At 44.2% G+C, this 23,694-nt stretch overlaps 1 protein-coding gene across 1 annotated transcript in view; it reads left to right on the top strand.

Annotated features, from left to right (window-relative positions):
- PTPRO (protein tyrosine phosphatase receptor type O) overlaps positions 1 to 23,694 on the top strand; it is a 100,186-nt gene that overhangs the window by 57,706 nt on the left and 18,786 nt on the right. The window contains exons 16-22 of the mRNA XM_054988604.1: positions 7,623 to 7,706; positions 9,217 to 9,252; positions 14,542 to 14,623; positions 15,959 to 16,049; positions 19,966 to 20,042; positions 22,087 to 22,221; positions 23,273 to 23,395. Of these exons, the coding sequence (XP_054844579.1) occupies positions 7,623 to 7,706; positions 9,217 to 9,252; positions 14,542 to 14,623; positions 15,959 to 16,049; positions 19,966 to 20,042; positions 22,087 to 22,221; positions 23,273 to 23,395 (628 nt within the window). The remainder of the gene's footprint in view (positions 1 to 7,622; positions 7,707 to 9,216; positions 9,253 to 14,541; positions 14,624 to 15,958; positions 16,050 to 19,965; positions 20,043 to 22,086; positions 22,222 to 23,272; positions 23,396 to 23,694) is intronic.

Genomic DNA, 23,694 nt, shown 5'->3' with positions numbered 1-23,694 from the left:
TTTATGGATTGCCCATTAATGAGCCTGTTCATCTACAAGGCCAGCCAGTTGTTAATTTCTTTCACACTGCAGGGCAAAATGCAGGTTTATTGTAAGGGAGGGTATTTAACTTGCAATGTGATGTTTGCAAGCCCTTTCCCTCCAAAAGTTCTAGTTTGGGTTCCTTTTCCTTCATGAGCTTACAACTGTCTTTATGTAAACTATGAACACCCCGAACCATCCAGTGTGTTAGAGCTTCAAGAAGTAATTAAGCTTCCACATAAATCCCTATTCCAAATGCCAAGTTCCCTCTGTACTACATCATAACCATTCTAAAGGTCAAATGAGAGATGATGCTAGGATATTGCATCATCTGCTACTTTTAAAAAAAAGGTAACAGCATTTGCCAGACAAGTGGGAGCTCAGGGTTGGGGCAGCGGCTCTGGTACTTTTAAACCCTTTCTTCCTGCATCATTTTTCCAGTGCAGATCAAGCACGATAGATCTACAGGTACACAGAAGGTGTGTTGTGTTATGTGCCGTTAAGTTGCCTCCAACCTATGGCGACCCTATGAATGAAAGACCTCCAAAACGTCCTATCATTAACAGACTTGCTCAGATCTTGCAAACCGGAGGGCGTGGCTTCTTTTATTGAGTCAAGCCATCTCATTTTATGTCTTCCTCTTTTCCTACTGCCTTCCACTTTTCCTAGCATTATTGACTTTTCCAGAGGATTTTGTCTTTTCATAACATGACTAAAGTACGATAGCTTCAGTTTTGTCGTTTTAGCTTCTAGGGAGGATTCAGGCTTGATTTGATCTAGAACCCACTTATTTGTCTTTTGGGCCATCCATGGTATCCACAAGACTCTCTTCCAGCACCACATTTCGAATGAATCAACTTTTTCCCCGTCAGCTTTCTTCACTGTCCAACTTTCACATCCATACATCGCAATGGGGAATACCATTGTTTGGAGTATCTTGATCTTGGTTCACAGAGAGACATCTTTATCTTTAAGGATCTTATCTAGCTCCTTCACAGCTGCTCTTCCAAGCCTCAGGGCCAAACTACAAGTGATGTACTTGTCAGCTTCCCTCAAGTTTTGATGGGAAATGGAGGCAGCTTGGCGGAATGTTGGACAAGTGACAGTTGAAAAGTCCATTGGACAGCAGTTGGAGAGCCAAGCTGCAAGACCAGGATGCCTACATTTCCCATGCCTACATTTCCCATCAAGTGTCCAAGCTGTGTCATTCATCACTTGTAGCTTGGCCCTCAGTATCCTTCTGATTTCCTCATTGGAGACTCCCTGTTTGTTGATGATTGAGCCAAGGAATAGAAAATCTTGGACAATTTCAATTTCCTCATTGTCAACTTTAAAATTGTGTAACTCCTCAGTAATCATTACTTTTGTCTTCTCCATGTTCAGATGTAATCCTGCTTTGGTGCTTTCTCCTTTAACCTTCATCAGTGATTGTTTCAAGTGTTCACTATTTTCTGCCAATAATGTGGTGTCATCTGCATATCTCAAATTATTAATTTTCCTTCCACTAATTTTTACTCCAACTTCTTCTAGATCTAATCCAGCTTTCCTTATGATATGCTCTGCATAGAGGTTGAACAGGTAGAGAGATAATATGCATCCTTGTCTGACACCTTTGCCAATTGGAAACCATTCTGTTTCCCCATATTCTGTCAGAACAGTAGCCTCTTGTCCAGAGTACAGGTTGTGTATCAAAACAATCAGATGTTGTGGCACGCCCACAACATAACAGTATGTTTTCTCCAACAGGGAAAATGGCAGCTCTTAGGAGATAAGTTTGGTGTAGTGGTTAAGAGCAGCAGGACTCTAATCTGGAGAACTGGGTTTGATTCCCCACTCCTCCGCTTGAAGCCATCTGGGTGACCTTGGGTCAGTCACAGCTAATAACACATTTTGTGAACCGCTCTTGAGTGTGGCATTAAGCTGTCCTGAAGGGCAATATATAAATGGAATGTTGTTATTATTATTATTATGTTATTATAAATGAAATGAATACAGAATAATAGAGGTGCCACCCCACCTAAGAGCCAAAAAAGATCATGCCTCTTTGCTACTGCAGCTGTCTTTAAAGATAGTGCAGCAAGCCCCTTTGTGGCCTGCAGGGCTTCCTGAACTTTCCTCTTCAGACAAGCTTGTGGTTGCCTCAGCAACAGGAAATAAAGGATGGGAGCTGGATTCTTGCATGGAGAAGGAATCTCCGGAGAGTTTTGGAGCTGGCTTGTGCGGCTTGCTGAGTGGCTTTGAAAGAAGCCCGGGGAAGCAAAAGGGCAAGGAAGATCATCTTGTCCATCTCCCAGGTGGGGGCGACAGGTGGGCAACTGGCAGGATGAGAGCCTGCCACCCCCTCAAAAACCTGCCACCTGAGGCAACTACTTCAGGTTCTGTCATGAAAGAGCTAGGCCCGAGGCCACTGATTGATGTCGTGGTGCTGGGGCTGAGTAGGGTGGCCAGGAAGAAGCGGGAAAAGCTGGCCTGTGGAAACTTTAAAACTCAAGTCTTGGGGTAGGGGGGAGGCATTCAGATTCTAGGGGAAATTTCATCCTGTGTTATTTCTATTTGTGACTCATCCATTATGGATGGTTTGAAGAAGCCTGGAGACTTTACAGCACTTCTCTGATTTTTATGAGGCCTGATGACAAGAACGGCGAAATTGATTAGATGCAGCGCCTTTGATGATAAACTCCCCCCAGTGGATGAAAGCCACTAGCAAGCCCCACTAGTCTGGATTCTGCTAATGAACTAAGTGGAAATCAGCCTTTGCTTCCTTTCTGAGTCCCTAGAAGCCGCTAGCCAGACAGGACAGTCATTAATCTCCTGGGAGGGGGCGTCCTTTTTTTGATATAGAGGTTGTATTAAGGGCACCAAAGAAAGATCAAAGAGGCCTGCTAATTAAAGATCCAGACTTGAATGAAGTTAACAAAAAACCCTGAGAAGAAAGAGCTCCATGCAAGGAATAGACAAGGCAGTCTAGTTCAAGTGGTGCAACTGCTGAACGGAAGGATGTATTTGAATGAAAACCATACGCAAGGCTGCCCTGACATCCATTCCCTACATTTGGATCCCTCAAGGAGCAAAAAGTTATCCACACAGAGTTATCACCATTTCTATTAAGTGGGTATAACACAGTGGTTGAGCATGTCTTTTGTATGTGGAAGGTCCCAAATACAGCCCCACCGTTTATAGAAAAGAGCAGCAGCACCTATAAGACTAACAAAATTTGTGGTAGGGTATGAGCTTTCGTGAGTCACAGCTCACTTCTTCAGATACCAAGATCAGACCAGAGGATCTGAAGAAGTGAGCTGTGACTCATGAAAGTTCATACCCTACCACAAATTTTGTTAGCCTTATAGGTAACGAAAAGTCTGCCAAGAAAACATCGAGATGCAACATCCCCCTATGGGTCAGTAATGACTTGGTGCTTGCACAGGGGACTACCTTTACCTTTTTATAGGTGCTACTAGACTCTTTGTTCTTTTCTATTGCTACAGACAGACAAACATGGCTACCCCTATTTCTAGTTGGGCAGTTATTTCTATTTCTAGTTTGGCTGCAAAAGGTCAGCAAGGAGCCGCTGGAATAAATATTCCTTCTGGGCTCTGGTTGATTCCGCACACATTGGATAATGCACTTTCAATGCACTTTAGCAATCGTTCTGAAGTGGATTTTTTGTTTCACACATGAAAAATTCAGTTCCAAATGATCTCTAAAGAGGATTGGAAGTGCATTATCCAACGTGTGCGGAATCAACAATTGATAACATGGATTTGAATTAAAGTCATGGCACCAGGGCAGAGAATTTAACCGTCCCTCTTCTCCATTGCCATTCCTGTGGAAGAAATTTGCTCACTCTCCCCAAGAGAGGAAAAGACAGGAATTGGAATTATAAGCCAGTGGCCTGAATGCCCAGGAAAGAAACAGTAGCCGTGACCAACTAACTAAGGCAAAATGAAAAACAAATCCAAAGAAATAATGCAAAAGTTACTTTATAAGAAAGTTAATAGAATATAAAATAAACTCTAAATGGTCAAAAGCTGGCACAAATTGCTAACAAGTGCCCTGTGGGAGTGAAATACAGCTGCAATATGCAAAATCAATGCTTGCATGCCCCACAAAGTCACCTTGAGTAACCACAGAGTAAATGGACAGAAATTTACAGTAGCTATACAAGCTTACAAATCAAAATACATATACAGCATTTTGCATGGCAAACACCAAGTGACTAACCAATAAATATTTGAACATACAATCAGGTTTGACCACAAATGTTCAGTAGCTATACAAGCTTATATATCAAAATTCATATACAACATTTTGCATGGCAAAAAGCCAGTGACTGACCCATAAATATATTTGAAAATACAATCAGGTGTAACCGCAACGGGTTAGCTAGCAAGGAATCCCGTTTCAGGCATCCCCTTCTTCCTGACAGTTACAGAACCTCAAGGAAAGTCACAGAGCGGAACTACAAGTGACAAAAGGCACAGGTTGGACACTTGTCAGCTTCCCTCAAGTTTTGATGGGAAATGTAGGAAGCTTGGCGGAATGTTGGACAAGTGACAGTTGAAAAGTCCATTCGACAGCAGACAGAGAGCCAAGCTGCAAGAGCAGGATGCCTACATTTCCCATCAAAACTCGAGGGAAGCTGACAAGTGTCCAACCTGTGCCTTTTGTCACTTGTAGTTCCACTCACAGTCAAGATTCATGCATGCTGGCAGCTTGCTCAGTGGCAAAGGCCAGCCTGAATGCTGCAATTGCCGTTTTGATTCAAATAATGAATGGACAAAACTATGTCAAATCCTTGATCTTTCAAGATCGGTACTTTCCACTCTGATGGATAACAGTTGTCCAAGATCAGGTGGATGTATTTCACATCACCTGCTACCAGACTTCTTAAATCAGAGGTGCTGAGGATTGAACCTGGGGCTTTCTAGGTGCAGAGCAAACACACTGCCACTATGCTGTTGCCCCTGACCAGACGGAGTGAGAGAGCAAGCTACTTCTTAATGTCAGATGATCATACCCCAGCTTTCCCTAGAAATGTTCTGATTCAAGCACAAATCCTGGTTTGGATTTTGACACACCTCTTCCAGATTTACTTTACTTTTTAGGAAAACAACAGCCTTGAAGCTGCATGCTGTTGGGTTCGAAACACCCCCATAGAAGGACACACATCTTCTTTCCTCTTTACAACAGTTGTGTAAAGATATACCATTATCTTACTGTAGGGAATTGCTTGAAGTTTCACATTTTCCGTAGAGAGCAGTGCCAGGAGGAATCCTTTGTAGGCCCAGATTAGGTTTCCCATTTATGCTCCTGCCACCCAGAAAGTACCAGTAAGGGCAAGTAATTGTAGACCTCTAAAGTTATTGCTGTTCCAAGTTCTCATTGCTCAGCTAGGCTGCTCCTATTCAGAACCTGTTGTCTAAAACAATTGCTAGTTGCTATCCAGCATCACACATGTCTGATTTCTTTACTAGCAGTAGTCAATGCTTAGTATGTTTTACTGTAACAGGATACTGGGGGGAAACTTCAACAGTGCTTTTCTGCCTTACCTGCTGCCCATACTAAGCTTCCAAGCAAGTTGAAGTTTTTTTCTTCTTTTTATCTTCCATCTTGAAAATGATGCTTCGTTAATCCATATTGCTAAGCAAATGTGACTTCATTTGAGTAAGTTGTCCCCTTTCCAGGTTGCACCAAGTGCATGGTCTCCCAGTCCCAGTCCCCTCACCCTTGTTACACTACTCCTAGAGAGGAAAGGATACATGTATGCCTCGTGCATGCTTAGATCTTTCTGCTGGGGTCTCTGCTTTTCATCACCCAGAACAGCCAGTTGGTTAACGCTCGGGATATATTATTGCTTTACTTCATGTCACGTGTCCAGGACTGTGTAGGTTCTGCGCTAAAAAAAGGAACCCACATTTTGTTCTAAAAACAGCCCAATATAGCAAATGGCATAATATGTAAATGAGGCGGGCACATGCTTATTAGGCAGACGTAGCTGAGACTGCTTTTGCGACTCATGAGGAGTGGGAGGAGCTCTGCAAGCACCGAAGCCACTGGAATTCCTCCTGCTCCTCTGGCTTGCGGGGTCTCACTAGGTATTTTTTTTTTTTTTGAAAAATTTTTATTGGGTTAGAATCCATTATTTCCACATTTACATTCAATTTTCCCCAATTTTTTCATCTCTAACCCCCTCCCTTTCCCCCCCCCTTTTTGTTGACTTCCAACAGCTTTCCAACCCTTTGTCCCCTTTCCCTTACTTTTATTAGCTTCCTCTATCTAAAACAAATATATATTCTCCATTATTCTAAGCAGTACATCCTTAACTATTTTTAACATTATATGCCCAAACTGTAAGCCTTTGTTTCCATCTTAGATAAACAATTTATCCCAATTTTTCAATTTCAGGTATTTCTATATATCATAAACCATATAGATCATACATTCGTTTATATCAAACAATTTGACTTATTCTCTATATATATTACTCATTCTATCTTTTTATAATAGTTCTATATATCTCTCCTCACGTAGTCAATCAATTTGACCCATCTATATCTTCAGACATTCAGTTTGGTACAAAACTTGTCAGAAAAAAAAAGAAAATATTGTTAGTTAATCGCTCCTTATATTTAGTCCTTATAATTAATTATTTTCTCTATGTTCTGTTTGTTAACCTATATATATCTATATATATGTCAATCTATTAATCTGACTGCTTATTAATTCACATTTATCTCTTCTCCCCCCGGTAAAGTCTCCCCCCTCTACTTCAATACTTCAGTAGTTCTCAAACTGCCACAGTTTTCCTCCCACCTCCCATTTCTTCTCCAGGTATTGTTTCAGCTTCTCCCAGTCTGTGTTGAACTGCCCTGAGTCCAGATCTCTCAATTTTCTTGTCATCTTGTCCATTTCAGCCATATACAGCAATTTGTAAGTCCAATCTTCAATAGTTGGCACTTCTTGTACTTTCCATTTTTGCGCATACAAAAGTCTAGCTGCTGCTGTCATATAAAATATCAACGTCCTGTGTTGGGCTGGAATTCCCTCCATTCCCAAGTTCAGTAGCAGGAGTTCTGGGTTCTTATTAATTTGAAATTGTAAAATTTCACTCATTTCTCTTATTATTTCCCCCCAGTACTGCCTGGCTACCTCACACGACCACCACATATGATAGAGGGAGCCCTCATGCTTCTTACATTTCCAGCATTTATTAGAAGTATTCAAATTCCCTAGCGCAATCTTCTTTGGTGTCATGTACCAACGATAGATTGGGGTCTCACTAGGTATTGACGGACTTACACGTTTTCACAGGGGCTAGAAACAGGAGCTGCAGTCCTGCTCACCGTGGGACTGGAAGCATCCCCCGGCATTTGCACTGCTGCTTTTTCATTGTAACGAAATTTCGGGACCCTGGATCTTCAGTCTGATCTCAGTCTTGGGAGTCATTTGGCCTAGTCACATAAGTGGAGAGGAGACTGCAGCCCTGCTTTTGTCTGATATGCGATGTATTGTGTTTCTCGGCGTCTGTTTTGTTTTACTAATCCTCCTTGCTAATTTTTTTTTTTTTAATCTCTGTGTATGTTATCTATTAATACTCACAGGCGTAGGAGTGTATTTGCTTTCCTAACTCTGTTGCCTTCATGCCTCTGGACTGATTATCTCTTGGCATTTTATATTAACCCTTGGTAAGTCATTTTAAATGTTTTGGGCTTCCTTAGCGATAGTCGTTCATTTCCTGCTATGTTTGCTCAGTTGGTTCAATGCTAACGGCTTTCTCTTCTCGGGGGGTATGAGATAGAGGAAGAAGCATTGGCTCCATGGCTGCTTTTCTTTTGGCAAAAAGTAGGGGCTGAAGCGTTGTGATTAGAGTCTCAGACTAGGATCAGGGAATCCCAGTTTCAAATTCCCATTGTGCCATAAAGCTCACTGAGTGATCTTGGACCAGTCACATGAAACTGGCTTATACTTTGGGTTGCCAGCTCTGAGTTGGGAAATTCCTGGAGATTTTGAGGGTGGAGCCTGGAGAGGGAGGGGTTTGGGGAGGGGAAGGGCCTCAGCTGGGTATAATGCCTAGAGTCCACCCTCCAATGCTGCCATTTTCTCCAGGTGAATTGTTTTATGTCAACTGGAGATCAGTCATAATTCCAGGAGATCTCCAGCCGCCACCTAGAGGCTGGCAACCCTATTTATACTGAATCAGGCCATCAGTCCATCAAGGTCAATACTGTTGACTCAGACTGGCAAGAGCCGTCCAGGATCTCCGGATGAGGTCTTCCTTTAGTTGGCGATGCTGAGGACTGAACCTGAGAGATTCCACTTGCCAAGCAGAGGCTCTGCCATTTCTCCCCCAGTCATTCTTTCTCAGCCTAGCCTATCTTGCAGGGTTGTTGTATGGATAAAAGGGAGGAGGGCAGCACAAACTTTGCTGGCTTTTACTCCTTGGAGGAAGGCTGAGATTAAAATGTGCTAAATGAATAATCGGTATTCACTCGGCATTGATACAGTTGGTGCAAAATGGGTTTTATTCCCCCTTTATAGGAACTCATTGTTCCTTGGCTTAAGCCAAGATACTTTTGGAATCCAAGATGGTTGTGCAAAAACCTGTTCCACAGAGGTAGCGATTTCCCTGAGTTGGAAGACCAGGGCTTTTTTTCAGCTGGAATGCGGGGGAATGGAGTTCCGGAACCTCTTGAAAATGGTCACATGGCTGGTGGCCCCGCCCCCTGAACTTCAGACAGAGGGGAGTTTAGATTGCCCTACGTGCTGCTGAGTGGCGCGTAGGGCAATCTAAACCCCCCTCTGTCTGGAGATCAGGGGGCGGGGCCACCAGCCATGTGACCATTTTCTCCGAGGACAACCCACTGAGTTCCACCACCTCTTCTCCCAGAAAAAATGCCCTGTGGAAGACATTGAGAAACCTGGCAAGTTTTAATTGTTCATTTGCACAGACACATGTGCTGAAGCATGCAGTTTGCTTGTCGATAAATGTTCCCCAGTGTATATCAAAATGTCACTGGTAATAAATATCCGTTGTTAAATCTACCTTATTTACTTATTCAGACATTGGAGCTCCTGCCTCTCGATTGACAGATATAGAAAGTGGCTAATAAAAATTCAGAAGGAAACCACGGACTGGGGAAAGGTGGCTGCCTAGTTGGCAATGGAACTAACTTTGGGTTTTTTGTTTTCTTGCAGGAGTAAAAATGGTTTGAAGAAGAGAAAGCTGACCACGTATGCCTATTTTGTAAATATTCAAACAAACGAATGAATGAAAACAATGCTTATTAGCACATGCATCCTGCTGAAATCATCAGGCCACTGATGTCATCCGTCATAACTTATGGTGGATGAAACGGCCTTATATCGAGTGGTACCAGTGGTCCTTCTAGCCTAGCATTGACCCTTCTGAACAATAACTACAAGAAACAGGAAAACCTCCCAGGAGCCAAACCAATCACCGTCAATACATATATCTCTAATTCATCCATATAATTAAAGTTCTAAAGTGCTCAAAGTGAACAATGGTGGGAACCACCCAAATATCATACAGTTAATCTATTAATACCATAAATATGTCATTGGCTCATTTCGCTGAACAGTTCCTCAAGGGCACAAATTAATATTCACACCATGTAGTACCAGTGTTCCAGTCTCAAAAACCTAGTTGGTCAGGCAATGACGGTCTCAGGTTTTTGAGACCTGGAACATTGGTATCACATGGTGAAACCTTGAGGAAGTGTTCAGCAAAACGGGCCAATGACATGTCGGCAGAACCCGTTGGGCAGACATTGATTGAAGGCTTCTACAGGCATGGAACTTGGAATGAAAGGCAACCCCTTTTGAACATTTCTTTTCAAGGCTTCTCCTGCAATAACATCAAGAAGACAACAGTTACACTTAAAACATAATGAATGCTTACTTGCCTACAGTCTCTGGACTCTATATTTATTTCAGGTTCCAAATGGTGGTTTAATTATCATATTGTTTTATACTTACCAGCTGGTCTGGAAGACTTCTCTATTGTATCTTGATGGAGAAATATTGTATTGCTGCTTTTTGCAAGTATTTATATTGTTGAATTATTTATTGACATATTTATAGTATTTGGGTAGTTCCTGGCATTGTTCACTTTGAGCACTTTAGCATTTTAATTATATGGATGAATTAGAGATATAGGTATTGACGGTGATCGGTTTGGCTATTGGGAGGTTTTCCTGTTTCTTGTCGTTTCTGTGTCCCGGGAAGGCCCCTCCTTTGTACGCACCTTCTGAACAGGGGCAGTGCTTCAGAGATGGTTTTAGGCCCTGTGGCTACCAGAGAGCCTTTGGGTTGAAATTGAACTGGGCTCTAAGTGACGTATATGAAGCATGCCCTCTGTGACTGAGGTGCAGGTCTTCCCCTACCTGTAGTGCCCTCCTTGATAACATCGCACTGTCCATTTTGGTTGTTGTGGGTTTTCCGGGCTGTATTGCTGTGGTCTGGGCATTGTAGTTCCTGACGTTTGGCCAGCAGCTGTGGCTGGCATCTTCAGAGGTCTGAAGATGCCAGCCACAGCTGCTGGCCAAACGTCAGGAACTACAATGCCAAGACGGCAATACAGCCTGGAAAACCCACAACAACCATCGTTCTCCGGCCGTGAAAGCCTTCGACAATACTGTCCATTTTGTTGCATAATTGGATACAGTATTATGGAGTTTCTTCCAAGAGATAATTTATATTTATTTTTCATGATAGTATGTTGGTGAGCTACTAACACCAGGCTGTCTTAGAATCCTTTTGTTCCACCGAAGGATACCGGTTAAGATGGAGTTGTGTGCGTACTTTCTGATCCTTTTAACAGACTTTTTTTTCTTTAACAAAATGCAGCCGCTGAGGTTGATGTTTAAAAGGAGAGGGAGCCCGCAGGGACTTGGGGGAAGGAAATCCAGCTTTCTCCCTTATTTCCCCCCTTCCTACTCACAGCCACTGACCTTGTTACACTTGACTTTTGTTGTCTTCTCCTCCTTGCCTGGTTGCTTCCAAGGCCGCACCCCAAAACTCCTCCTCGTACTGTGGCTGCTATGGCAACCCACAATACCAGCCAACTTGGGGTGATCCTGTAAGGTGTTCAAGGCAAGAGATGTTCAGAGGTGGTTTGCCATTGCCTGCCTCTGTGTAGTGACCTGGGACTTCCTTTGTGGTCTCCCATTCAAATATTAATCAGGGCTGACTCTGCTTAGCTTCTGAGATCAGACACAATCAGGCTTGTCTGGTCCATCCATTTACTTCTAAGTTTACAGATCCCATAGCTGGCGTCATTGACCAGCCCTTGGCTACTGGTGTAGTGGTTAAGAGCGTGGGACTAATCTGGAGAGCCGGGTTTGATTCCCCACTCCTCTGCTTGAAGCCAGCTGGGTGACCTTGGGTCAGTCACAGCTCTCTCAGGGCTCTCTCAGCCCCACCCACCTCACAAGGTGATTGTTGTGGGGATAAAATAACATACTTTGTAAACCACTCTGTATATAAATCAAATGTTGTTGTTGTAGATATGGTGATACTGGCATGGGAGGACCCAAGTTGTGACTCACTCCATTTCCCATTAATCATTGCTCACCCCCAAGCCGATTTTGACCCCACGGTTGGGTGCAAAGACATTTTTCCCAGCGAAGTCAAATGCCATTTGGGAGGTGGTAATCATTAACTAGAAGCTGGGTGGGGCCACTGTCTGATAGCCCCTTCTCCCCACCACTTTTCTCACGTAACATGGAGCCCCAGGGACTCTAAAAGAGCAGGGGAAAGTCTGTTAAAAGTATCATGCATGCTGTTTCAATCCTTAGCCTGCCTGCTTTACATGCTCACTTCAGATACTGCTTCCAAACAAGTCAATAAGTGGGTCTGTTGGATACAGAAACTCATCAGGTTGCCATGTTGCCAACTCTGGGTTGGGAAATTCCTGGAGATTTGGGGGTGGAGTCTGGGGAGGGTGGGGTTTGGGGAGGGGAGAATATAATGCCGTAGAGTCCACCCTCCAAAGCAGCCATTTTCTCCAGGTGAACTGATCTCCGGAGTTTGGAGATAAGTTGTAATTCCAGTAGGGATCCCACATAGAGTCTGGCAACCACACCTCAGCTTTCCGAAAAAACCCCGAATACCTTCTGCCATTCTCCAAATGTGGCTCAGTGGTTGAGCCTGTGATTTGCATGCAGTGGGTCCCAGGTTCAGTCCCTGGCACTCTCTGTTCAAGGATTCGAGGGGGAAGAGAAAGCCCTTGTTCTACTTGTCTGCTTAGTGGTTAAGAGCAGCAGGACTCTAATCTGGAGAACCGTGTTTGATTCCCCACTCCTCCGCTTGAAGCCTGACCTTGGGTCAGTCACAGCTCTCTCAGAGCTGTCTCAGCCCTACCCACCTCACAGGGTGATTGTCTTGAGGATAATAATAACACACTCTGTAAACCTCTCTGAATGGGCATTAAGTTGTTCTGAAGGGTGGTATATAAATTGAATGTTGTTGTTATTATTATTAATTAGTGTAGATGACACTGAGCTAGAAGAACCAATAGTCTGACCTGATATAAGGCAGTTTTGTATAAACTTCCTCGTCCCTGCTTCATTGGTTGCTACTTGGGGGACGCTGGGAAATTGTTGGGCCAGTGATATCATTTCCCACATTTCATAGTACTAGATGTTACCGAAGGAGCAAGGGAGGAGGACCTGCAGGGCTGCTCTTTTCAGCGGCAGCCCCGCGTCTCTCACCAGAGCTCTGGCCTCTGACGGTCCCCTTACAAGCAGTGCAATCCTAAACAGAGTCACAGCCTTCTCAGCCTTTTGACTTCAGTGGTGCTAGAAGGATGTAACTCTGTTTAGGATTGCACTGTGAAGCTGCTCCTCTTTCTCTCTCGCTTTTAAAGGCAACTTCAGGTCCGAGGGAACAACTGCTGCTCTCTTGGCTTAAAAACCTGAAGCCTATGCCAATTTCCAATAGAGAATTACATCTAAGCAAGAGGAATCGTTTTCTGTTTTGTCTTCCCCGGCAGATAGCACATGATAAAAATGTTCCCGAGGGGTAGAAAATTAGCCATTGGGGAAAAATCAATTAGCTTGCGTGAGCAATTCCAGCAGTGCCGTGCCTTTAGTTAACAATGATGAAGTGTGACAAGCCTCTGGAATGGATCTGTTATCAGTTCCGTTCCCTCTTTCAACACAAGAGTTGCTAAGTGTACATTGGATCATTAATGCTAGCAGGTAAACAGGAGTAATTAACTGTTGATAAGAAAGAGAGCTCCTTGGGGGGGTGTTGCTTGCAGGAAATGGGGAGGGAAAATGGATGTGCACACACCAACGTTTGAGGATTAGAATGCTGTAATTAGGCAAGAGAAAGCGTTTGCCTCTCTTTCATTATTCAGGGCAGGGCTTTTTTTCAGCTGGAACGCGGGGGAACGGAGTTCTGGCACCTCTTGAAAATGGTCACATGGCTGGTGGCCCAGCCCCTCTGTCTGGAGATCAGGGGGCGGGGCCACCAGCCATGTGACCATTTTCGCAGAGGGCAATTTAAACTTTAAAAATTCCCCCCTTGTTCCAGCTGACCCAAAGTGATGTCATTGTGCGGTCCTGAGCTCCACCACTGAGTTCCACCACCTCTTTTCCCAGAAAAAAAGCCCTGATTCAGGGTATAGATTGAGTACATTAGGGTGCTTACACCCAAGTCCAGCCCCAATGTGGGCTCATGACTAAATGCCACTGAAAGAATCAGCCCAGGTATAGAGCCAGACTAATGTTTCTGTGGACACGAGAAAATCCATGCACTGAGAGCAGGTTTTCCACCTCTACCCTCTGGTGGCAGCACAAAATACCCCAAACAGGATTTTGGAGGGATTTAGGGCTGCAGGGGTGGGATGGGGTGCAAAGATTGTTTTTTTCAGGTGTAAGTCTTTGTGCCCATGGAAACAATAGTCTGGATCCAACCCTAAGGCCTGATTCTCACAAACAGTGGATGAGTTAGGACACCTGTGCCTTCAGACTAAGGGTGGAGTCTCACATGTTTGAATGTTCCTCCATGCAAATGAAGCCCTGAGAAAACGTACATCTCAGGGAGGAAGTTCGGTTTCAACCTTTCCAGGCCGGCTGGCGAGCCACACATGCCCCCTGGCCTCCCTTGAGGACCCTCTCTCCTTGCAAAAAGGTTGACAGCAGCATCGGCTGGTTCTGTGGTCACTTCTTTGCCCTCTGCCCCCTTGAGCTCTCCTGGGACAGTGGTAATCCGGCCATATCCCTTTAAAGTGTGATGGCTCCTTAGTGGCCACTCTACTCACCAGTGGCCCTCCCAGTACTAGATTTACCTGTATCCCACACACACACACACACACACACCCCGGCACTATCCTCAAATACGTACACTTCCTTTGTGGAGCTCCTCTGGTCCAAAGCCAGGCTACATGTAATGAACTGTTTGATCACAATTCATCTCCCCTGCTTGATGACCAGATGGCAGCTTTTGTGAATGACGGACTCCTTCTCTCTCCCTCTCTCTGGTTTGTGTTTAAAGCCCAGTCCAGCTGGATGACTTTGACAGCTACATCAAGGACATGGCTAAAGATTCCGATTACAAATTTTCCCTGCAGTTTGAGGTAAGTCCGAACTCGGATATACAGGCGGAACTCTCTCTGCAACTTCTGCAAAAAGAGGCAGCGTACCACTTCAGACTGGATGGGGGAGAGTGCGTTTTTAACGCTGTCCTGCTTAAAGCCCCCCCCCCTCCATTCTTCCCTGCATTTTATTTCATTTATTTATCATATTGATACTCCACAACAGAAATCTTACCAAAACACAGGCTCCTGCCCTCAGGCTTACAAACCACGAAAAGACGCATGATGGAAGGGCAGGGAGGTGCTGAGAAAATCCAGAAAAAGGAGATCAGTCTGAGAATTTCAGCAGGGATATCCAGCTGGGCACAAGCTGGTCTTTCCCTGGTAGTGATCTTCCTGGGAAGGAAGGGGATACAATCCCCCAATGGTCACCCACCTCCACATACCGGGGTCCCATCTAGGGCTACCAACCTCCAACATTCTCCTGGAGTTATAGCCAGTTTCCAGACTCTGGGTTTAAAAACAGATTAGACAAATACATGGAGGATAAGTCTATTGGTGTCTGCTATCCATGGTAACTAAAGGGAACTTCCACATGCTGAGGCAGTGAACCTCTGAATACCAGTGCTTGGAGGTAACTTAAGGGGAAGGCCTCGGCCTCTATGCCCTGTTATTGGCCTTCCAGAGAAAGTAGTTGGCCGCTGTGTGAGACAGGATGTTGGGTGAGATGGACCTCTGGTTGGACGCAGCAGAGAGCTCTGCCTGTGTTCTGATGTTCCCATGACTACAAAGATCAGTAAATGGCAGCTTTAGAGAGAATCCTTTATGGCATTGCATCCCTGCTGAGTTCTTTTGCCCTTGCCAAAATCCACCCATCCTAGGCACTGCCCCCAAATCTCCAAGTGTTTCCCTGTCTGAAGTTAGCAGCCGTAGATTCAGGGCTTTTTTTCAGCTGGAACATGGTGGGACGGAGTTCCAGCACCTCTTAAAAATGGTCACATGGCTGGTGGCCCCGCCCCCTGATCTCCAGACAGAGGGGAGTTTAGATTGCCCTCCGCGCCACTCCAGCAGCGTAGAGGGCAATCTAAACTCCCCTCCGTTTGGAGATCAGGGGGCGGGGCCACCGGCCATGTGAACATTTTTGCCTGGGGTGATTTAAACTTTTAAAAACTCCTCCCTTGTTCCAGCTGACTCAAAGTGATGTCATTGTGTGGTCCTGAGTTCCACCACTGAGTTCCACCACCTCTTTCCCCAGAAAAAAAGCCCTGCTTAGACCCATCTTAGTTTAAGATGTGATGCCATTGTGAAGCACAGTCTACGAGTTGAGAACAGACAGACTGGCTTAACTGTGGACTTTTCTTTTTGTATTACCCATAGGAATTAAAGCTGATTGGCCTGGATATCCCTCACTTCGCGGCTGACCTTCCGATGAATCGCAGTAAAAATCGCTACACTAATATCTTGCCTTGTAAGTTACTCTCTGAGGGAATGCCTGTCCCGTTGTCTTTGAGCACTGTGCTCTTGCCCGGTCTGTAGCATCAGTCCAAGTCATTAGGCGACAGGCTGGGTTTTTAGCAGGACACAACAGCCAGCCTGAGGAGAACCCTGCAGCTTCCTAGGTTCAGAGGAAGGCCTGAGAAGTTACTTAAAATGCAGCTGTGTGTAGCTTTTCTTTGTGTCATGTGAAGCAGCTCCCCACATGGCTTCAACCGTATTTCTCTAACTCTCACTCTCTCTCACATACACATTGTGCTGCCCGCTTCAGCTATCATGTTTCATGAATCATGAATCAAAATGTACTTGTTAGTTAGGATGAGAACTCTGCCAAAATGCTGAGCGAGTCTCTATTCTGTTTCCTTCCCACATGGCTGGCCCGTCTCTCTTTTCCATGTCCCAAACAATTCACATTTTCAACCATGGCTGTTTCCACACGGCTTACCTTGTGTGGAAACAGCCCAAGGTAAGCTGTGTGGAAACAGCCCATGTTCAGTACAGCTGGAGGGCAAGGAGATACTTCTTAAACTTCATCTTTCATTAAAAAAAATATTCTACTCTTCATATTTATAAAGGGGGAAAAGATGAAAGTGTCCAGAGAATGTTTATGTAAGGTTCAGAAGCTGAGGAGGCTTTGAATGTTACCTGAAATGTTTTGAGAACTGCTTTTTCCCTGAGGTGCTCCTCTGTAGCTGGAAAGACCCTTTAAAGAAAGGGTTCAGTGGTAGAGCCTCTACTTTGCATGCAGAAACAGTTCCCAACTTCTGCCGTTAAACAGTCTCTGGTATCGTGGTTTGAGAAAAGACCTTGCTGGAGCAGCAGTTCTGAGACAGACAGGTCAACGCTTGTACTCCATGTAAGGAAGTTTCATAGGTTACTATAGTTGAAATGATGTGTGGAGTAAAATAATAATAATAATAACTGTACTTATATACCACTCTTCTAGACAGATTAATGCCCCACTCAGAGCAGCAAACAAAGTCAGTGTTGTTATTATCATCCCCACAATACAGCTGGGGAGCTGGGGCTGAGAGGAGTGCCTTACCCAAGGCCACCTGCTGAGCTCATGGCAGTAGTGGGAGTCAAACCAGCAGAGTGCTGATTCGCAGCCCAACTACTTACTCTCTATGCTGCAGCAGCTCAGTTGGATTTTTCCTCTTGGAAGTTAGGACCCACATGACCAGCACCGACAACTGTGATTGGATTATACTCCAACCATATTGGAGCCACTTATGGGACCAGAAAGTTCCCTCTTGGAGAGCCTTCTACAATGCTTTGGATTGCACCTAGAATGGACATTGCAGTCTCAGGGCATCCTCCATCCTCCATTAGTGCCCCCATGGAGTGGCTCAGTGGAGCCATCTTCCTCTCGTCTTTCACACACCCTCAGTGGGCATCCATCCTTCTCACGCCTACAGCTTGAGTTGCTTTAATTTAAGCCAGAAGCAGAGCTAAATGGAGACCTGAAGGTTCAATCAGGCCTTTCCTGGCCCAGCAAACTGAGCATGTGTGTATGAGGTGAGTGGAACAGGAAATAGGGTTGCATCGAGCCCTATGGGATCATGCAAAACCTTTAAAAATAATGCATACAAATGTGGATTACCAGTTACTCAGAACCCCGAAAAACATGGATTATAAGTGTTTATTTATTTAAAACATTTCTACGTTGCCTTTCCACCCAACTCAGGGTTCTCAAGGCAGCCAACATTGGGCCTTTTCACACTACTTACCTTCAGTCGCAATGAGCCGGAACATCACGCAAAAATCGCGGAAGATCACGTTTTCTCGCCCAAGATTTGCACGATGTTGCAATGTTGAAAAGGCCTATAAAAACATTTCCAACATTGTAGCAGTGGTTCAAGCACAAATATATAAAACTGCTTAAAACAATTAAATAAAACATATAAACACACAAACAGGGAGCTGGGCTAATAATAATTATGGAAGGGGCACCAAACAAAGTTAAATTTAACTTGTTTTAAACATTGTTTTTAAATTGTTAGTGTTTAATGTTACCACCTTGGGGACACTATGTTAGGTAGAAAAGTGACATACAAATGACAAGAGATAAATTACACGAGGATGTGCACGTGAAGGGAGTCACCCTGTTAGCCGGGAAGCTGAGTTTTAAAAGAGATTGGAAGGCCAGCAAAGATCGCTTCTCAGAGGGTTTGCTAATTTCCTCTTTGCCTCCCGAAGGTTCTGTCAGTTTCCCCTTCTAGGAGAGAGCCTTACATTCTTTTAAAACTCAGCTTCCCGGCTAACATTGCAGCTCCCTTCATGTGAGCATCCTCATGTAATTCGTCTCTTGTAGTTTAGCTCTCAGACTAAGAGATAGTTTCCCCATCAGACTAGGGCTGCCAGTCCCCCAGTGGGGCTGGGGGATCCCCCGCTCCCAGCCACTGCCCCCTGCTGCCTCTCATCTGGCCGATGGGGGGGAAAGGCAAGAAACTTCCTAGGTCAGCACGCAGTGGGAGCGCTCCTCATGAGCACAAGGATGCCAATTCTGGAAGTGACATCATTGCGCCTGCTGGGAGCATGTGCGCTCTTTGCGCGCTCACACGAGGAGAGCCCAGGTAAATGCCAGCCACCCCCCTGCACTGGGAGGTTATGGGGGCCTGGCAATCCTATGTCTGTCAGGAATTTGGAAGCTGTGGATAGCAGCATAAGCTTAGACCGGCTCTTTATTTGGCCTTTGTTTAGGATTTGGGGTCAGGATAGGGAATTAGACTTGTTTTAGGGAAATAAACAAGCACTTTTTAAGGGCCTGTCAAACCTAACTGTCCATTTATAGGTTCTATGTTCAAGATCTCTGTGAGGTAAAAAGAGCAGCTGGAAACCTGAGTAGTAAGGCAATGAGCTGTAGTAAAAAGGTTACATTGAACCTTAAAGTTGAAGAAACCTCTCTGAAGAAAAAGGAATCCAATCTCCCCTCAGTTTTTGTGTTGGTAGCTATGTAAGCACAGTTTCGATGCATTAACTCCCAATGGGGAAAGTTTATAATCTTATAATCTCTGAGAGCAAGTTGTACGTTCTTATTGCAGTATACCACACCATAAGCCTTTACTGTATGACATCCCTAATAATGTGTAAATAAATGCTTGTTGTTCTTCATCATCGGTGCTTTTTCTGTCTGGTCAAAATAGCTGTGAAAGAAGTTATACTTACCTCACCATTAAGTACCAGAGGGCAGTTGCTTCAGAAGTCTCCTCCTTCTCTGCCCATCCCATCCTCATTGCTCCACAATATAAAAGTGCAGCCACCACAACCCACTGATAGAAGACAACAATTGAGGGAGACAGACGAATCTTCCTAGGAAGGGAGTCCCAACCCTTTGGTGCCACAACAGAGAAGGCCCTTTCTCAGGTTTCCACCTGCCTAGCTTCTCATGGTGGGGGTACCCAAAGCAAGGCCTCTAAATATGGCCGCAGTGGTCAGTAGATTCATATCGGAGGAGGTGGTCCTTAAGATACACCTGCCTCAATCCATACAGGGCTTTAAAGTTCCACACCAGCACCTTGAAGTATATGTGTTGTGGTTTTTTCTACATTTAATTGTAACCTTTCTTCATAATGATGAAGTGGCTTTGCTTGAGGGTAGGGGGTTACAGGAAATGAAACCTACTCATTAGTTAGTAACGAAGGAGGAGTTTCTCTGCAACATTCCCGCATCTTCTCTGGGATTTTAATGAGCTCCCAGAGACTGCAAATAAAGATTTGTGTTGGCGAGAGTAATGAAAGAGTCTCCGCAATGCATGGGCTGTGAGTTTACTGAAGCATTGCTGAAGCTGGCCGTCCTGCAGTGCGTTTAAGTTCAGCTTTCCGAGGTTTAATTAGGGACTCTCCATGCCTGTATGCTTCAATCTGCCCGTGGGTCTTTCCCTTTTGCAGATGACTTCAGCCGTGTTCGATTAGTTTCAATGAATGAAGAAGAAGGCTCCGATTACATTAATGCTAACTACATCCCTGTAAGTAAATTGGACTTTAATCAAGCATAAGAATTGTGATGGCGATGGTGTGGAGGGATGCTGTGAACAGGAGCCAAACCTCTGCAGAAATTAATGATTATCTGTACGGTTCAAAGACAATTCTCAGCATTCAGCGTCACTCTGCCATGATCAAGGAACTGAAACCAGGACGAGGCTATGCAGATAAGAGTGGACTTGGTTCTCAGTGACTAAGGTCTCCAGGGGCAAGTCATGCCCTTGCCTTAATGACATCTCTGAGCACCTACGTGAAGGCAGAGCTATGTTTTATGGGATGCTTTAGAGAGAGGATATCCTGGCTTGGTTCAGATGGAAGGGCAGTTTGAAACAGAAGGGACTTGGAAAGATCTTTGGGCTTGCTCAACTGGTTCCTCTTTCTCCTTTTTGTGATTTGCACCAAATCATTGTTGAGTGTTACATCTGAACTAGCAACTGTTACTTGTTTCCAGTCTGAACTCCGGAATTTGCAGTAGGAACGGATGAAAGTCAGTCATTCTGTTCTCTGCTTTCCTACTGCATCTGTTTGGCATCCTTCCAACAATCCGCCATGAATTTCTGTGAACTTTCAATACCCCCCTTTATACCTGATTTATCTGTATCAAATAATATAACCCATACTTCCATAGCATTTCTCTAATGATATTATGGATCAAAATGTATATCCAAATGTTTCAATACTCCTCCATCACTGGAAAAAAGAAAACAGAATGTGTGTGCAGTTCTATTGGACAACTTGGATTAGAATAGCATGTTCCAGGGAGAATCTCTTTCAGGGAGGAATTCAAATGCATTCCCAGGGCAATACACTTTGGTCTGTGGCAAACATGTTGGAAATGGACACACATAACAAATCCTTTGGGGTGGGAGGAGGGTGGAGGAGTGGTGTTTTTCCAAACTTAACTGTAGTCAGCGATTATTTAGGGGCTAATTAATTAGCTCTGTTATAATTAAAAAAATATTTTTAATTTTTTAATGTAGTCAGCGATTATTTAGGGGCTAATTAATTAGCTCTGTTATAATTAAAAAAATATTTAGGAACTAATTAATTAGTGTGTTCTCTCCTCCACCTTCTGTATGTATATTTGTGTCAAGACAGAGGAAGAGGAGTGATAGTTTGCCCAGAGTTTTGTTTGTGTAGCACCAAATCCCAAGTTGTTGTTTCCCAGCCCCTTCTCAAAGCTTCTGTATCCTAAGAGAAGTGATGGGCATCATGAATATCTGTCTGTAAAAGGTAAATTGCACATGCTGCCGCAACCTGGATCAGTAACACAATAACAAAGGCTCCCCTGGTGTGTATGAGAACTCAAATGAATAAGCCACAACCAGGAGATTAAATACTCAACACTAACTTACAACTGACTATAAGTCCACTTTATGAAAAAACTAATAAAGCGACTCAGCGCATTTACACATATCATAAAGTGCTCAGTGATGCAATATATTCCTCTATCCATCAAATCTATTCAATTTCACAATAATAAATGTGGTGCAATAAATAGCATACAATAAACAACAACAAATACCATTCATCATTCATAAATATCTCACCACAATGCAAAAATAATGGCCGTAATGATTATACAAAGCCCCAGCAACAAAATCCAACCGTAAAATAATCCCTTTTCAACTACTTGCAACGGTGCTGGGAAAAGTCCACTCCAGGGGAGATATTCAACAGGAGGTGATTAAATCTTGCATCACTTCAAACCATGTCTTTTCCGTTTCTGCACATGCACAACCTGCTTTTTACAGACTCCAGAACCACAGTCTTTTCCATGTCTGCTTGTACCCTTATGGCACAGAATTTTATTAGTCCATCCGTTCTGTTCTTTCTCTACAATGTGTTCTTTTTGCAATCTGCTTCACAAACAAGGGCAATGAGAATGCTTGTCTTTAAAGGCACTGGGTCCAAATTTCAGGGATCATATGATACAAGCTCTGGCTTGCCAAATAGATGTAGACCTTCCATATTATGGAGAAAGATCTCAAGGTCCTGTCAAACAACATGTTATGGTTTATCTCTTAGGGTTATAACTCTCCACAAGAGTACATTGCAACACAAGGTCCACTGCCAGAGACTCGGAATGATTTTTGGAAGATGGTCCTCCAGCAGAAGTCACAAATCGTTGTGATGCTTACACAATGCAACGAGAAGCGGAGGGTATGTTACAGCATCCTCTATGTCTTTTTAGAAGCGGAGTTGATTGCAACACTTCTAGCCCAGCATTCCCTTTCTGAACACTCAAAAACTGAACACGGTGAAGAAAAAAAGTCTCCGTTCATTTGATAACCAGAGACTTACAGAGCTCTGAATACAGCAGCTCTGTTTGATTATCGGGGCTAATGGCCTTCACTAAACTGCTCGTGAACATGTACAAAGCCATCCAAGCCAATGGCAACCTCTCCATCTTGTGATACTGGGTCCCATAAAGCAATGACACGTACTTCTTTTTGTAGGTCCATATCCTGCTGCCAGTCAACTTTGTGAATCTTGTCCATGTTGGGAGAGAGAATGATTATTTTTTCTCTGTCTCCCAAATCATTTGTAATAAAAATGAAGGGCACCTATGGTTTTCTCTGTTATGCAAGAGGTTCATTGCCTGGCCAGCTGTTTGGATGTATAACAAGTGGGAAAGAATGCATGGTATCTGCCTTATTGGTACACACAAGCTGAGGCCCTGTGAAGAATCACAGAAGGGGGGGGGTCAATTTGAAAATCCCATCCTGCCTCCACAAATTCTTTCAAATCTTTGCCCCTTTAGGATTCACTAAGCTCCCAGGAGCTCAAACAGGTTAATTTCCCTTCTACGGCACCCCCCTTTGTCCTGTGGTTCTTGACTGCTCTCAGCATCGCACCCCTTCTGGAGCATATTCAGTCCCACTGGCTTTCAAGAGGATTTCTTTTTCATTTCATTGATTTACAGTTTTTCTGCATATCTAATAAAGTCCCCTAATTAGTTTGAGACCCTTACCGTGTCTTTGGGTGGCCTGATTTGGCAATTTTCATTATCCACCCAGGGGTCAGCCAGTTTACTATCATTAGGGTCAATGATGTCTTTCTGTAAGACCCAAGAATATCAAGTTAAGGGGAAACCTTCCATGAAATGCAGCCCAGCAGACTTTTTTTGATCCAGGCCTAAGATTCTGCACAGGGGTTCGACGAACAGTAAGAATCGACAGGAATGTTTTGTTACCTTCATTTTTTCTTCCAGGTAAAATGTGACCATTATTGGCCGTTCACAGAAGAGCCAGTCCAATATGGGGACATCACAGTCGAGATGCTGTCTGAAGAAGAGCAACCCGATTGGGCTTATAGGAATTTCAGAATCAGCTATGTAGGTCATCATGAATGGTCTCACCTGGCTTCTCATTAATAATGGTGGTGGTGGAGGAGAGTGCCCTCAAGTCCTAGCTGACTCATGGCGACCCTTGGTGGGGTTTTCATAACAAGAGGTGGTTCATTAATAGAGGTGGTTTGCCGTTGCCTGCCTCTGCAACCTTGGTCTTCATTGGAGGTCTTCCTTCCAATTACTAACCAAGACTGACCCTGCTTAGCTTCTGAGATCTGACAAGATCAGGCTCACCTGGGCTTTTTCTCATAGAGAAAAGAGACAGACACTATACCTATGCATCT

This window comes from Eublepharis macularius, chromosome 9, assembly GCF_028583425.1.
Source record: "Eublepharis macularius isolate TG4126 chromosome 9, MPM_Emac_v1.0, whole genome shotgun sequence".
NCBI classification, from domain to species: domain Eukaryota; kingdom Metazoa; phylum Chordata; class Lepidosauria; order Squamata; family Eublepharidae; genus Eublepharis; species Eublepharis macularius.
Note: the sequence above shows the minus strand (reverse complement) of the source record. Positions and strands in the feature narration are given on the sequence as shown.